This window comes from Haliaeetus albicilla, chromosome 16, assembly GCF_947461875.1.
Source record: "Haliaeetus albicilla chromosome 16, bHalAlb1.1, whole genome shotgun sequence".
Lineage (NCBI taxonomy): Eukaryota > Metazoa > Chordata > Aves > Accipitriformes > Accipitridae > Haliaeetus > Haliaeetus albicilla.
Window position 1 is genome coordinate 17,379,688 of NC_091498.1, and position 17,628 is coordinate 17,397,315.

Here is a 17,628-nt window from a genome sequence, read left to right on the forward strand (position 1 = left end):
AAGGTTGGCTCGTATTCAAGGGCAGAATTTGCTCTGCCTTATTTAAGCCTCTAGGATACAGTGACTTTACCATGTGCTTTGGGTTTATAAAGTCCTGAAGTCAGCATAAAGCTCACTGCATGTCCAGGAACAATATCTTCTTCTCTCACTGGGAAAACAACACCATCCACCAGTTTCACTGCCATTACAAATTCTCCATCCAAATAGCTAACCAGTTTGTATGGGCCCTTTCCCAGAACTGTTGAGAAAAAAAGTCAGAATTACCTTTCACATCAAGAGCTCTGAATATTACAATACAGCACATAAAGAAAAACACATCTCTCCACTCTGAAAACAGCACTATGTGTCATGCACTAAACTGTAATGACAACCAAAACAAAGCCAAACTCTTTTAGAAAATACATGTTCTGAAAACTGTCCAAAATATCTATTTTCAAATTTCAAGCTTCAAGATTAGCTTCTCCTTTTCCTCCCTCTCATTCACTTCAGTTTCGTAGTCACTTTATTGAAGTCAGCTGACTGCTCAGTTATTTGATTTAGAAGTAAACAGTGCTCTACGGACCACCCTGGGAGCCTCTAATTGTTTATTTGTATGGCTGAACTGATTATACACTTCCTACTATTTGTCAAAACCTCTTTTATTAGTGTCCAAAGTATGAGGCATTTTACAGGGAACAAAAGTTTGTTGTCATCAAGTATCGAAGAACTCCTTGAACAGTGTAGATACAAACGTAACCACTGGGAAGTGAGACAGGAAGAAATCAGCATCATAAGCAAAGGAATGGTCATATTTTATCTTTAAGTAAAAAAAGGCAAAAGCATGTGAAGTTACCATTCGCAAATCTTAAATGTCACACCTCCTCACTTAGTTTCAACTTCACTGTAGGAAAGTATTTTAAAGTTTTATTTTAAAATGTTATTTGAAATTATTTTTGCAAATTTCTCTGTTAAAACCAAGAATTTTAGACCACACATGAGCAATTCACCTCACTATCATTTTATCCACAAGCCAGGACATGGCAAGCATACATCTAAGGTAAAAGTGTCCCAGAACTTCTCAGCTGATAGTTGCAGCTAATACCATCGACCCTTAAAATCTGTTCCAACAGGTTAAAAGTTTGGACTGCAATTTGCAGCCTGCCCTCGTATTCTGGTTCTCCCTAATCTTAAAATTTATTAAGATTTGAAATCCTAAGGAGGCTGCACTGCAACCAGAGTTTTAGATTCTAATGGTATAAATAGGTGGCCAGTTAGGACACAAACCCATGCCTATCTAATCACGTACAGTGATACCTGGTTACCATCAGTGCAGGGAGTTGAAAACCATTTTAAAAATTAATTAAAGCATCTAGTATTCTGGAAATGTTATTATATGTTTAAGTCTCATATCTCAGCCCCATCCAAAACTTGAGAAACCACAGCTACCAGCTGAGAATTTCCCCTTACCAGAGACAAAAAGCTTCTGCTCCTGCCTCTAGTAGGACTGCAACTATTTCACTCTGGATTAATGACACAGTTGCATAGTCAAAACCTCTCTCTGGTCTATGACAGTTTCTTAACCTTCTTGTCTCCAAAACTAAGTATTCTGGGGAGCACTACTATACTTGAGGTAGAGAAGAAAATCTTCAGTTTAGAGATTATTTTCTTCCCCATTGGCAGCTCTGAAACATCCTATGTTGAATACCGATGAGCTGGATTTGCAAACAGTAGAAAGATAAGAAGTGAGAAGTATACGATAACCATGTTTATTACAAGCTGGTCACATGCACAACTCTCTACTATTTCAACTAATTTCTGTCAGTGAGAACTCGGTAAAAAGTAAAACTAATAACACACTTTAAAAGTATACGTTATCATCCAAATTCACTCCACTACTACCACAGATGCTAGAGTCCCTGCACTTTCAATTTGTTACAACCGCAATAAGATTATCCAGTATCAGACTGTGTTTCATTTATAAAACAACACAAACCAAAAAGGAAATGTAAAACTGCAATCACCTCTTGTATTCCACTGGTCTTTATTTGAATTAATTTAAAGGCTTAAGTAGTGATTTAGATAAAAATCCACTTCATTAGCAATCTGACCCCACTCAAAATCTTTTCAGCAGTCAGCGTATCAGAACATGTACATTTCTTGGCTGTATTGTTTGGGCCTGGCATGTTGCACAAGTCTCTTCTATTTTAAACTTGGTCCCTCTCAGAGATCTTTCTGGGGGTGAGCTGCTGCAATATGGAGTCTAACAGAAGACCAAAATATCACAAATCATCTGGATAGACAGGCTTCTATATGAGCTTGATAAAAAGAGTTATAGAATAAATAGCAGGAGTCCTGACCATTCCTCTCATCAGGCTGGCTTGCAGGGCTTGTATGCATGCCATGTCTAACCATGCAGACACTCGCAAGATAACTTTGAAATAGTCTGAATATGGATGCCAGCGTTAACACAGCAGTACAGCACCCAGTGCAGATTCAAGGTTTACTCTAGCACCTTGTACAAGTTTTGCACCTCTCACTGAGAGCCATTCTAATGCAGCAGCAATGCTTGTCACTCAGGAACTTAAAGCTAGGTCAAACATACCTAAATGGAGAGTTATTCCCCATCTGGGCACAAAAAGTTGAAATGTCTTAATAGCTAGCTCCCTCTGGAGGCTGCATAGGAGATCATGATTGGTTTAACAGACACACTGGGTATCAGTTTTGAACTGCAGTATACCTTAAGCAAGTAGTGCCACTAGTACTATTGGATGGAATAGTCTTACTAACTACTTGATGATTTAACTGTTTAATCACGATGCATAAATGCAAAGAAAATGAGTTAAACATGTATTCTTGGGAAAAAGCCAGGAATTAAAAAGATTATGAAATGAAAAGCCTTTGAAAAAGCAAAATAAACTAGTAAAACAGAATCTTGACTATTTAAATAACATATAATTCGCAACTGTTTTCATTAACACAATTATTTTTATACAAAGTACTAAGACTTATATGAAGAAACCAAAGATTCTATTGACATTTTATCATCTCCTTTAGGACTTACCTTTGTTGAAATATTCACAATCATAAGCTAAAAAATAAAAAGAAAAGAAATGCGGTTGCAAGTATGCTGCAGATAAACAGGTTTCCATTAGCCTTTATGATTAAGGGGTAAGCCAAATACTTGGCCAAGTTAGATCATACACAAAACATTTATTAAAAAAATTATTGCCAAATATTTACATTACTGCTTTAAATAAAATACTAATTTAAACTACACTGACTTAAATAAAATACTGTTTTCTAGCAGGAAATACTAAGTTTACATACCTACAGCTGTCTCTTTGTGACCTCTAGTGGTTAAGACTAAGCTCTGCTGTCTTTCCATGGTCACTTCAAAGCACATGTACCATTTCTATGAAAAATTTGGAGTAACCCTCTCGCTCTATGGCAAATTTCCTGCGTGACTTTGAACAAGCTGCATACTTTCTCTGTGCAACTGTGAAGTTAGAAAAATGCTTGTTTCCTTCAATTCTTTCTATCTTGCACTTTTTTATCACATCTTTGGGGAAATGACTGTCTCCTGTTAGGCATTTGCACTAGGTGCCATAGAAAAAGCCCTCAGATATTTTACAACTTCTAAGCACAGTTGAATAGGGATACTAAGGTAATGACAAAGTCCTGCTTAAAAAAACTACTTGTTTTTCTTCAGAAGACCTTTATATTTCACACTTGCTCTGGGGGCAGCAGTAAGGCAGCTATATTTCCTAGACCCTGTTAAGAACTGAAGACTTCCTGAAGATGGAAATTACTTGAGCTGTTAACTTTGTAACTTTGGTTTGAGGGATGCATGCCATATGCTAATATAGACTTCCCATGACTTTTCCTTTCACATCATAGGACAAGGAATTAAAAATAGAAGTGTACCACCCACAAATATGGAAAGAACCATGTAATCCAGCTAGATCAAAATGAACATGGAGGGCAGTGAGGCGCATCCACTCATCTTCCCACCAGTGTGGCTTAGTGATTCAATTCATGGCCCCAGGCAATTTAATGTGATTGATTTTTCAGGTCTGGGTCTTATGAATGCAGACAGCGGCAGCCACTGGCAACACTAGTTAAGTAAACTTACGACACACTCTAGGGGACCTCCAGTCTACAGAAACTCCATGCTGGCAGCACTGATGGGCATACGCTGATACACTTGTACAGAAACACTCACAGTCACCTCCTTGGTTACAACCACATGTATCTGTCAAGCAGTTTGAGTAAAACCAGGTGACGTCAATCTGGAAATATAAATACCGCTTATCAAAATATTCATATAGACATTGGCAACAATCACCTCTATACAAAAAGCTGTGACTCTTTCAAAATCTAATATATAAGACTTTGAAGTAACAAAGATTTTAATTTAAATGTTTCCCAAGACACAAGAAAAACAGTTTATTAGAACACATAAAATCTTACACAGTACCCAGTGGCACAACTAAATCAATGACCCATTAAAAACATGCACACTAAGATGTTGATGTGAGCTTGGGTTTTGTATGGTCTTGTAATATTTAAATCATAATAAACTACAAAGAAACTTACAAAATAAGAGAAACTGTCTCTAAACTGATCACAAATCAATAAAAATCAGAAGTGTTATGAAAGTGAGATCTACATAAAATGCAGGAAATAATAAAGTAGATGGAAAACTCTTCATGTGGGAGTGGTTCATTCTCTTCATATTGTAAGACATTTTCACAGGCGAATTTGTGATTTTTCCCTTAAATTATTTTGAAGTCTTAAGTGACAACATTTCAAAGAAAACTGTCAATGCTGATTTGCTTATTGAATTGTTACATATTCTACATGGATTTGCACTTGAGTAATACTTACACGCTTTTGAGGAATGTAGCTGCTACCTATGTTATACAGTGGATGCTACATTAATTCAATTTTAACAGCAGCTTCCCCTTTCTTCCAAAATAATATATAAAGCAACCCTGCAAGATTCCTGGTTGTCTTTCATATGAAATCTCCTCTCTCCCTAGGAATCACTCTGACACTCTTTAAGCCATGAACACAGTCTCAATACCTGAACATCTTGGGATATGTCATTTTCCATATAAGACCTAGCTCTAGCAATCAGTCACCCCTCATTTTCCAATTGAACCTGAGCCTGTTGACTGTCAGAACATGTTGTATGGCTCATTTATTTCCTTAGGTGGTTGCCTGAGTGAGGAGATATATGCATTTTTTTCTAGGAATGAGTTCTTCACACGCGATACTGCCTGGAAGAAACTGTCAATTTATTTAAATACGCCTGAAAAATGCACATGCTATGTAATACATTTGAGCAAAATAAAGCAAGTGGTTATGCTTATGCAAATAGTGCTTGGGATAAAAAAAAGATAACACAAACTGGGTATAATTTTGTCTGCATTAATTACAAAGGGGACTAATAGGACTACCCATGTTACAGAATGCTAAATTGGTGCCAAAGTAGCTTACTATCTAGGTCAGCTAAGTGCAGATAGTCCTTGTAACAGGTCCAGCTAAACATTCATGTTTTAGAATCCGAATAGATATGGGTTAGACTTTCTTCGTGTTTGCTTTTGCTATAGTAGTCAAATTATTATGTTATGGATGACAAGATGAAGATTTAAAGTGATGCGAGTTGAAGCCAGTTGGTGACGGGTCACAAGTGGTGTTCCCCAGGGTTCAGTACTGGGGCCAGTTCTGTTTAATATCTTTATCAATTATCTGGATGAGGGGATCGAGTGCACCCTCAGTAAGTTTGAGGATGACACTGAGTTGGGAGGGAGGGTTGATCTGCTCAAGGGTAGGAAGACTCTACAGAGGGATCTGGACAGGCTGGATCAATGGGCCGAGGCCAATTGTATGAGCTTCAACAAAGCCAAGTGCCGGGTCCTGCACTTCGGTCATGGCAACCCCATGCAGCGCTACAGGCTTGGGGAAGAGTGGCTGGAAAGCTGCCTGGCAGAAAAAGACCTTGGGTGCTGGCTGACAGCTGGCTGAATATGAGCCAGCAGTGTGCCCAGGAGGCCATAGAAGGCCAACAGCATCCTGGCCTGTATCAGAAATAGTGTGGCCAGCAGGAGCAGGGAAGTGACTGTTTCCCTGTACTTGGCACTGGTGAGGCTGCACCTTGAGTACCGTGTTCAGTTTTGGGCCCCTCGCTACAGGAAAGACATGGAAGTGCTGGAGTGTGTCCAGAGAAGGGCAACCGAGTTGGTGAGGGGCCTGGAGCACAAGTCTTATAAGGAATGGCTGAGGGAACTGGGGCTGTTTAGCCTGGAGAAAAGGAGGCTGAGGGGAGACCTTATCGCTCTCTACAACTACCTGAAAGGAGGCTGTAGTGAGGCGGGTGCTGGTCTCTTCTGTGAGATGGCTGGTGACAGGATGAGAGGAAATGGCCTCAAGTTGCGGCAGGAGAGATTTAGATTGGATATTAGGAAATATTTCTTTACTGAGAGGGTTGTCAGGCATTGGAACAGGCTGCCCAGGGAAGTGGTTGAGTCACCATCCCTGGAGGTATTCAAAAAGCGCGTAGACAAGGCACTTCAGGACACGGTTTAGTGGGCATGATTGACGGTTGGACTCGACAATCTTAAAGGTCTTTTCCAACCTAAATGATTCTATGATTCTATGAAGAGTAAAGTTCCTCTCCAGTGATATGTTCACTTTCACATCTTTCTATACTTGACCACAACTCACCACTGGATGGCAAGCTTCAAATGCTTCACTTAACAGTATTCCACATTCCTTCTTGGCAAATGGCTCTCTAAGGGGATTCAAACTGCATGGATTTCGAATGTCAGAGCTGTCAACACACTTAATCAGAAAGCAAAATCAAGGTGAGAAACTTGTTTCATAACCACTCTGTGTTTGAACTTGCAAAGCATAATTTTGCTTTGCTTTTTTTAAAAAGAGATGTAAAACACAAAACAAATGCATCATTTATGAAACTAAAGCCAGACGAAGATATGGAATTAAAAGGGGATGATAATCTGCAAAAAAGGAAAAGTACACAATCTGAAGACATGTTTCATTTGTCTTGACAGCAGCAGAAAAACACATATGTACATACAGGTCTAAACAGAGCTGCCATGCAGTCCCAATCTGCAGTCCTTACACCTGAATAGTGTAGCTTACATAATAACAAAGTTCACTTGGACAACATAGATTAGAAGTGTCAGAAATCAGACCTTTTTACTCTAACTACTAGGAAGGAACATTTCTATGAACACCACTAGACACATGACATTAAAAAAGTTCAATTTTTAACTTTACAGCATATAGAAAGAATATTTTTTCTTTTCATTGCTATGGTTTCAGTTAAATATCACCCAGCTATGAAAGATCAGCTAAACCGATGACAGTCTAAAGTGAACCCACAATTCTTCCATTATGTAAAAAAAGACTACTATTCAAACAACATCTACAAAAACACTTCTAGATTCAGAACATTGCAAAGCATTTTTCTCTACATTATAGAGCTGTGTAGAAAAAAGGTGATTCTTCTTAATGGATTATTGTATCTGTAAGAACCACTGATATTGCCATTTGCTTTGCTGCCTGATTGATACTTCCAGGAATGAATTTCTGATTTCATTCTAGATAAATTATATGATGTAACAGCAAAAAATCTACTAGCAAACACGTTCTTTTTACAATGTACCTCTACAGCTGTCCAGCTGTTTCCAAACTCTTGTGAGTTTGTTAATTCAAAATTATCTGGAGTCCTCAATTCATTTACTGTCTTCAAATCAAAATTCCCACATAATCCACTCAATTTACCCTGGGGAAAATAAATAAATAAATAAATAAATAAAAACTTATTTCCACATGTTACAAAACACTACCAGCCATGACTGTTTTCAAAGCTTGCTTCTTAAGTTCCTGTCTGCAGTTGCTTAATTATAAATTTGTCAGGATTTGATCCTTTTCAGTGAAATTTCAGCCAAAACAGTTCAGCTCTTTGTGATAATAAAGCTATGGAAAATATTTTATTTTGACAACATCAATATTATTCCCTTTCAACTAAGTATCCCAAGCCTTTGAGAAAGGAGCTGATCTTTTGTTCAGAGAAGTGACCTGTTTGCTAGCTATGTGCTTTTTAATGCTTCAGCAAAATAACATCTGCTCCAGTCATATAAGGAACAAGTACTGAAGGAGAATGTTGCCTCAAATATATTTGTTTCTGTTGTTACAAAAGTTAGACAGTAAATAGTCACTAGAAAAAAAAAAGTACATGAGAATGAATATTTTAATTGACAAGGTAGTTGAATGCTTCTCTCCTTGACTGTCAATGAGTTTCTACATGATTTCTGACACATTGTCTATTCTCTGAATAATGGTAACGTCTTACTTAATAAGACTTATATAAATACCTCAAAGAAATGGCCACAAGAGTGTTGACTTCCACTTACCTGCCACTGATGACCCATCTTACCTGCCACTGATGACCCATCTGTACATGAACTGTTGTTCTCTGATCCCAAAGAATGGTGATGTGCTCATCAGGAAAATGAACAACAGTGAAAAATCCAGCTTTCCATAACTGTATTTTTTGTAGTTCATCTATGTAACTAGATAAGCTCTGTTCAAAATAAAATAAGGCAGCTTATAATGTAAGTAATATCTTCACAAAATGTTCACTTGAGAGGAAATGAAACACCTAAATAAAATGAACAAAATGGTTCTCAGACAGAAGTCCAAGAACTGACAGAAGGCCACACAAGGATAAATGCTTAAACAAAAGCAGTCTGGATTTTGATTGTGAACTGTGTTGTATTTCTATGATTTTCCTGTTTTAAAAGTTGATTTTATATCAAATTCACAGGGTGGGTAACAGCAACTGGAGTGAAGATTAAAATGGTAGTGGTTCATCTAGGAGGTAAAAAAATTAGTCTTAAGGTTCCTGGTGACGGTTTTCACTTAGTTATACACCATTGCATTCAGAAGGTCTTAGCCACATGCTTTTTTTGAATATGGATAGGTATAGAGATGTATAGAGCACCTTCTTGAAATAAGGAATTGTCTAAATACGTCCAGAGATTGTGGTCTTATTTACGTAAAGCCTTCTTCTCTCCATCCAATAACAATCAGATTCCAAATTATTTGTAACATGGACTAAGACGTCTGGTTTGATTATACGCTACCTCACACAAAGAGACACAACTTCTTTTGTATAGTCAGTCTATAAACTGTAAATACTACTATTTATACTAAAATTACTAAAAATACTAAATATTTACAGCAATAGAGTTTGCAGTTTGGCCAAAACAAAAATGACGTTCAGGCTGTGGAGGATATACCAGGGACTGCAATTTATTTTTTACAACTGTTTAGGAATATTCCTTCTATACATTCCAGACCAGACTAAACTCAGTTCTAGTGGAATTAATAGCAAAACTCCCACTGACTTCAAAATATTTGGATTTTTCCTAAGACACTAAACAGGAATTAAGTGTAAAAAAAGAATTATGATCATTTCATCTAACATTTTTGTGCAATATAGACAAAATTTTGTTTAAGGTTTCCATTGAACAATACAGATGTGATCAGCATTCATGGTAAAGACATTTATGCCTCTACTATTTAGGTACACCCAGAGAAGTACATATGCTACCTTTTGATCAGCGTTAAAAACTGAAACTTACTGGATTTCCAGTTTCATCATCAAATATTAAAAAAGATTTTCCAACATTAATGAAAATGTTTTTTCTGCAAATTATTCCAGTATTAAAGCAGTTAATATTCTCTATAATAACAGAAAAACTGGTTGAAGAAGTACCCTGAAGGAAAAAAAGAAAAGAAATGGACACTTTAAAATATACTAATATGTATATTGTTACATAGTTCAATTAGCAGAAAATTCAGTGTATAATTATTATGTTATGTATGATTCAAAGTCTAAGCAACATCAAAGCATAAAAAATAGCATGTAGGATTCAATAAAATGTACAGGTTGGAAATAAGTAGAAGAGTAGTTTTTAACAGGTAGTTTTTAAATCCAGTTTTACAGAGGCTTTACAGAAAAGTCTCACCTTAACTAGGTAAGCCTTACAAGTTCCAACAAAGTCAAATGTTAGTCCATCAAATGTTCTGTAATGCCGATCCCCATATGCAGTACACATTGATGGGCAAGGATGGAAGGTGCATTGAAATGATCCATGCTGGCAAATGCTGAAAAATGTATGACCAATAATGGTAATATCAACTGTAACCACAGACAATATTGCACTGAGAAGCAATAAACCAAAAGCCATGCAAGTATGACGACTATGGACAGAAGCATTGTTAAATAGAAGCAGCATATGTAAATTGATTCTCTGGAAAAAAAAAAAAGAGTACATATTGAACTCTCACAGTCTGTGTTTCTTCCTGTTAGAATGTATAGGTTCCAGAATATATAGACACCAAAAGGGCATTTCTTTTGTTGAAACAAGAAAACAAAAACTGCCACCCAAAGTAATACAATTTATTCTCTAGTAACTCCCATCAATAATGTGCAACAAGGATAAAGCTTTCTTTTTCAGCTTCTCACAGAACATTTGTTTCTATACAAGCTGAATCTCAGAATCAACAAGCAATGTGTCCTACTACTACCATCTTTATTCAGTCTCTGCTTGAACGATAATTTCATAGAAGTGCAAAGGAAAAATTTCGGTAGCACTACTTTGGTGCTTAGGTTCCTTGAAAGAACTGTGGTTTGGGTTGTTGGGCTTTTCTTCTTCTTTTTTTTTTTTTTTTTTTTTTTTGTTCAGATGCCTAGGTATTATCACCCCCAAAGCCTAGCCTAAGAGTTTAGGGACTTCTGGAATAGTGCAAGTTCTGTCTATTGCCACCTTAGGCATCAAAATGCTTTTGTCACACATACACTAAGTGATTGTTCAGACCTTTCCGAATTACCTTTGCTTTGTAACTGCCTAACAGTGAGGCTTTGTAGCACTGGATACTATGTCTCTTTTTGCACCACCCTGTTGCAATCTAAATAACATTTTCAGAAATGACATAAGATTTATAAATAATGGATAGAATTTCATTTCCTGTATCCACAAGTCATTTTTACAATTTTATTTTTTATGTTTCTAAATCACCTGGACACTTAAAAACTTGCCCCAATAAAGACCGCAGAACTGGTGCCCTGGTATAGCTTTACTACAGGTATATTTTATAAATATAGGTTAAATTAAGTATGTGATATAATTTCAGCACATATCTAAGTCTATTTTCAAAAATGCTGAATTTTGAATTTCTTGATTAAATGAAATGCTTCATATTTTACAACTAAAGTATTAATCTGATTTACGGAAATATTTAACAAATCACTCATGTTTAGCATCTCATGTACTGAAGCACCAAGCAGGATGAAGTTTTTTGTCAGTATAACTTCCTTTTCTGTTCATATTGCTATCATATATGACAAGGTCAGAACACCACTGTTTTCAAAAGAGCAGCGATGATCTAGAAAACTAGGCAGCTCCAATTATTAGTAGTATCATGTTTTCTTCTGTCCCCTTAGCATGTAACTTGCACCAACCTCGCCTCATTTTCCAGATTTTCCAAGACTCCGCTTATCCCATCATTGATTTGACTCATTGCTTGTGTTTTGAATAACTACATATATAAATATACTAAGCACATGGCTAAATTAATTTAAAAGTAGGACATGTGAAAAGGGTTTGCTGTACCAAAGCACAAGTAGATGGTAGTGGGACTTGCCCAGCTAACACTAGTCACCTCAAAGCGGTACCTAAGGCAGGAACATAATCAAGTTTATGGAGAGAGAGGCAAATAGAAGAAATTATATTTGGATTGAAAGAATAAGTGCTGCTTCTCATGCTTTCTGTGAGTCATTAGGTTTTAGATTTACTCTTGGCTAATCAAATCCTCCTCCACATGCTGATCTGTTAAGGGCTTGTGCAGAAACATTTCTTAACATGTGAAAAGTAGCGAGCTCCTTTGCATACTTTTCTTTTCAGGAGTTTTAACACATTTACAGTGAGAAGGAAGGGCTTAAGAGGTACACAATGTCTTCAAAGTCCTCTGTACCAGTCTTGTTTCATACTAAGTAAACTAACATTTAGTATCAGAATCCAGAAGGTCCTACTTGGAAAAGCAGACTACTAGTGTCTTCCGAACTTCAGCTAGCTTTTTAAAAAAAGTGTTTCCAATAAGTATTTGTTTAAGAACACAGAAGGCCCAATTCAGCAGCCCACAGACTAACCAGCATTTGATCAATGGTCTCAACGTATGACAGCAAACCAGCATAGCTAACTGCACCACCCACCTTACCTGCAGAACACAGCACCAAAATGCTGCACTGATACCTTCAGTTAGTGTAATAACCTTTTGTGTTTAATCTCGCCAGCACATGATAACAATTTCAGGCAGTTGCACTAAAAACCAAACTTGGGAAGCCTAGAACCACAGTTCAGTCAGACCCCAGAGCTTGGGCTGAAAGCTTCTGGCACTCCACTGGTAGGTTTGCAAATTTAAGAAATTATTTTATTTGCCATTTTACTGTTCAATAGACAAATCAGATTAATAGTTACGTTGCTATTACTACATCAGATATGATTAAGATGATATTTAGTATCAATAAACACTATTTCTGTGCACTAAATAACACTAAAGCCATCATAACTGCTGTAAGTGCCTAAGTGGGTTGTTTGCACAGGCGTATTCTTATGCTTTGCATGAGCAAAAATGCACATTTCCCTTGACTTATTAAATACACTCCTGCATACGCACACAGCATTCTCTAAGACTTTATACACTTTGTATCAAGCAGAGCTTGTTACAGACATCCAATCTTTCAGTGGACAACTAATTGCCAAAAAGCCATTATCACTTGATCTGTCTTTGCTTCTGGGTGTGGAAGACTAGAAAAGCCATGACAATGTTAAGAATTTGTACATGAACTAATGGGCCTGGCCTCAGAAAAAAAGAGAGAAGGCTAAATATCCAGTGTCTTTCTGCCTGCACTGCTACTGCCTTTAATGAAGTCTCATAAAGATTAAATGGGATATTACAGTTCTTTCTGATGCAGGCAATCCCACACCAGGTCCAATTGGAGAGGCCTTTGGAAATAAGGGGGTGAGTAACCCGGGTCGCTTTACCTGCCTGCCCAGTGGAGATGGCTTGTAAGTCGTTTCACCAGTCGACCAAAGGGCTACAAATATCTTCTAGAGCAGATACTGAGGACCTGACGAGAGGCAGAGGTAGGCAGTCAGCACAAGGCTGGAGGGGGCAACGACATCCAGACAAGGCAGTGAATAGTGCTGACTGGACAAGCCTTCACTGTACTAGGCTATACTGAGCTGTGCAGGCCAGGAGCAGTAGCTTACCAGGTGACACCAGTTAAATGGTCCTGGTAAGCTAAAAGAAGGGGACAAAAGGAAGGAACTGCTCTGCTGAGAAGCTGGAGGCTACACCACTACCATAGTATCTTGATGCTTGACAGTACAGCTGATTTTTCTGAGGCTCTGGTACGACAAATAGTGCTGCTTCGCGCCAGCTTGCAACATTCAACAGTGCTCAGAGAAGAAAACAAGCAGGGACCATCATGAAACAAGTTTGTTTCAGGATCATTGCAGATATTCACATCTCAGCTCTTGTAAAGCTTACTGAAATGGTAGTGTACCATGTTCTACTGAGAGGGCTCAAGGAAGCTTCGCGGAGTAACATAGCTATAGGGTATATGCTACATTTACAACACTGGATAGTAACAGGAATAGGTTTCTGCATGTATTTGAGTGATCCTATCAACCCTTGTCTATTGGAACACTTCCTTTAAAAGGTGATTGATTCATTGGTTATCTTATCCACACACGCAATTAGCAACCAATTTATCTGTTACTGTGCTCAGTATGTGATGTTGCTCCATACTCATCTTAATTTATCATTGTTGTGGGTCCATACTTGTGGCCACAGGGCTATGTTTTGGATCCCTAGACTGCTCAGATTCAATGCTAAATGTGAAAATGAGTAAGTAAAAAGCTTTAACAAATATCACTCAGGTGTAATATTTGAAGGATTTTACCTGCACTTTAGGAACACTGGCCAAGGAATATTAACTTAGATTGCCTTGATAATAAAAAAGTGATTTTTTTTAAAATCGAGCTTTTTTAAAAAAAAAAAATCCCAAATAGCTGTTATTTTGTTAAGTAAAAGCTCTTTGAAACAACAAACCCTAAAAAAAAAATGCCATTTTAATAGCTCTTCAAACAAATGTAAATACAAAATTAGGGCAAATGATTTACCAAAAGCTGGTGTGAAATTTATGATTAAGAAACATGAAGTAATAATCAATCTATAAATAAACAACTAAAATGAAATAATCGCCTAAATAGATCTCTGCTTACCATGTATGACAGGAAGAAATTACTTTGTCACCTGGAAAGTATTCCTTTCCTTTCCACGAACATGGACATTCATCTGCGACCAAGCACACATCCCCATGTTTAACAAGACTATCAAAATGAGAACAAAAAATATACATTCAGCTGAAGTACACCTGGTATCTAGATACAAAAATATTTTCCTAAACTTTTAAATTATTATTACTGAAAAACAAATAATATTTAAAATCTTCTGAAGTTGAAAAGGCACAATTTTATTAATAATTATATATGAGTAATTTGGTAATTTCCTTTCACAGGTACCTGAATATTTTATCTTTAGTAAGCGCTAGCACTTTGGGCACTAACCATTCAACCACTAACCCTATGAAGACTTATGCATTAACATAAAAATTTTAAGGTCAGGGAAACTAAGATTTTGCAAACCTCCTCTAAATTTCACCAAATTTATTGTAAGTTAGCCAATTAACATATATTTAACTAAAGCGAAGAGATCTTCCAAGAGATGTAGGAGCCATCATGTCCCTTTGCTCTAGTAATATGTGCTCTATCAAATGTCAGTAGCTTATTTATTCCAAGAATTTTTAAATGAGAATTTCTTCTTGTTCTCTCCTTTTCTTTGCCTGATTTAAAGAGCTTTCATTTGCTGCATAGTTTTCCTACAGCTATAGTTACTGCTCTTGCTCTATGAATAATTTAATCAGTATCAAAAGAGCTATCCTGGTTGCACAAAATTAACTGAGTATGTATTTCTGTACAACTAGCACCTTCATGCAAGCAATCACAAATATACTTAACTTTATTAGCAGAAATATCCTCACAGCCTTCAGAGGTGATTTTCATGATAACACAAGTAACCATACACATAGCTATTTACAATTCAAGACTAATGTATAAATTTGTGCTTATAATCACAACTCTTAGAGTAAAACCTGAAAATTCAAAAAAATTGTGAAGGAGATTCCATTAACATTGAAAGAACAGAAGAATTCCTGCCCAGCAAGACTAAATAAAACAACTAGTCTAAATTTTAAAGTAAATATTTGTGGCTTTTAATAATATCCAGAAAAATTGAAATATAAGAGTTAGATAGACATCTCAAACAGATTCTACAAATAAATCTAAAGAAATATACCAAAAATATTGAATGATTTTATTTTAAAAGCTATCTTTTCACTGAGCCCAAGAAAGTTGTCTTTCTCACAAAGACTGATTCATTTTTTAAAAATATTGTAATGCTATTAGATAGGCAAACAGGTATCAGTATAGGACCTAAAGGTCCAATAACAGACAGAACACCACCTTTGATGACAAATCAATCTGCCAAATCAAAACTGTGAAATGTAAACTCTTGATAAGCTACAGCAGTGTCTTTCACACTAACTGTTGTAGCTCCAATTTGTGTTCCGTATCTGTTCCTACAGAGGATCCTGTTCAATACAACATAAGATGCTGGAGCAACTAACACAGTAACTAGCTGGAGCTAGTTACACAGTAAAAGGATTTCTTACAGGTACCACACAACCTACAATTATCCCTATTTCTAAATGCTAAGTTTTGAAATGTATTTGTATTGGGAAATAAACAAGTATCTTAAAATGGTGCTGTTGGACTGATAACTTTTTTTCTTTTTCAAGGTATTGTTTAGAATTCCAGTACGTCTCTGTAGTAATACAAATTTTATACGGGTTTTCCTGTGCTCCTAACAGTTTTCTGAAGAAAATAGATTTGGTGTTTCTGATGTTTAGCACTGTAATGTGGGCAAGATACTGCACCACGGACAAGAGATCATAGGTGTGAAGTGCATCCATGACAAACAGGGTGATGACACCTTTTTTCCCCCCGTTACCCAAAAGGAAAGATTTCAACATTGCATTTATCATGAAAGATTTTTTTTGCTCATATTAATGAACTCATAATTTGTGTACTATGACTTAGCCTCTTCTTCAGTGTGTTATTTATCAGACGGAAATTTACAACTCTGTAGCTCTTCTTAATGGGAATGTGCAGACATCATAAAACCCCCTCCTCCACTAAACTGAAAAACTGTAATTTTCCCCCAGGGTATGCAAAGCATTCCTTGTAATCCATAGTTATTTCAAATATTATGTCACTTGAAGACAATCACCTGTGAGACTGAAATTCCCACTGGTTTAAAGCTGCTCAGAACTAAACAGGGCATGTTCAGAAACAAAGAGTGTCAGACTGACAAAGTAACACTAAATGCAGTTTTTTCCTCACATTATTACCCTGGCTGAAACAAGCGATAACAGCTTTCTCTCTTGTAAAGCCAAACAAATGGATAGATTTCAATGATCTAAGAATTCACCACAAATACCCTACAAAGAGGCCTTGCACAGCTCCCCTTTGAAGTATCAGACGTTTTTCTTGATGCCTATACTTACTGTCCAACCTACAATGAACTGCAAAGATACAACAATAGCTATCACACTTCACCATACTGAACATACAGTTTCATTACTATCTCATTATTATCTATAGCTTTATTCGTCCACATACACACAAATATGCAAATAAACTTGGTAAAGACATCATGAGAAGCAATGCATGTCCTGTGAGTCAACAAACACTGCTTTGCTTCTGCAAAGCCCACAAATCTGAACCAGAACACTAAAAAAACTCTCAGTCTCCACCAGAGCAGTTTTCAACAGGTTGCGTATTCCCTTCCCCTGGGCAACAGACTACTGCCAACTGATTTATGCAGCCACAAACCCTTCTGCCCCAGCACCACATCTGCTCTCTGAGGGTTTCACAGATCTTCCTACAAAGGCCTGTAATACAGTTTAAGGGAGGTAAAAAGAATGAAATAAGCAGTAGATAACGTTTCTAACACCAGAATTCCATCACCACCCATGACTTCCCTAAGCAGAAAGGAGGATAAACAAATTTTTAAAAAACAGTAGATGTTGATAATGTTACTGTAGCACCTAATAGCTTCATTATAGCTCACTCACTGTCTAGACAGGGAGAGTTACTACACTCCTGCTGAGTGTTTCCTTACTCGTTTGGGGAGCTTTTTACAGTCCACCTCTTCTCCCCCCGCAGTTTATTATAAAGAAATATTAAGTTTTTGCAGAATGCTTAAAGGGGTTTTAGTATCCTTGCTGTATCCTTCTGTGTAACCACTGATGTCAGTGCTTCAAGTGAGATAGTCAGACGCGTTCACTTCTGCAGTTTCACCCAGTATTGGGAAACCCCCCTTTGTTCAGCTCTACCATCAGCATCTTACTGATGCTAAGCAGAT

The 17,628-nt window shown here is 36.9% G+C and overlaps 1 protein-coding gene across 3 annotated transcripts in view; it reads right to left on the reverse strand.

Annotated features, from left to right (window-relative positions):
- OTOG (otogelin) overlaps window positions 1-17,628 on the reverse strand; it is a 113,828-nt gene that overhangs the window by 44,231 nt on the left and 51,969 nt on the right. For all 3 annotated transcript variants that reach the window (XM_069803722.1, XM_069803720.1, XM_069803721.1), the window contains 9 exons: window positions 14,367-14,474; window positions 10,044-10,182; window positions 9,657-9,791; window positions 8,447-8,593; window positions 7,673-7,792; window positions 6,709-6,825; window positions 4,112-4,268; window positions 3,041-3,067; window positions 71-238 (listed from right to left, as the gene is read on the reverse strand). In XM_069803722.1, coding sequence (XP_069659823.1) covers window positions 71-238; window positions 3,041-3,067; window positions 4,112-4,268; window positions 6,709-6,825; window positions 7,673-7,792; window positions 8,447-8,593; window positions 9,657-9,791; window positions 10,044-10,182; window positions 14,367-14,474 — 1,118 coding nt within the window. The remainder of the gene's footprint in view (window positions 1-70; window positions 239-3,040; window positions 3,068-4,111; window positions 4,269-6,708; window positions 6,826-7,672; window positions 7,793-8,446; window positions 8,594-9,656; window positions 9,792-10,043; window positions 10,183-14,366; window positions 14,475-17,628) is intronic.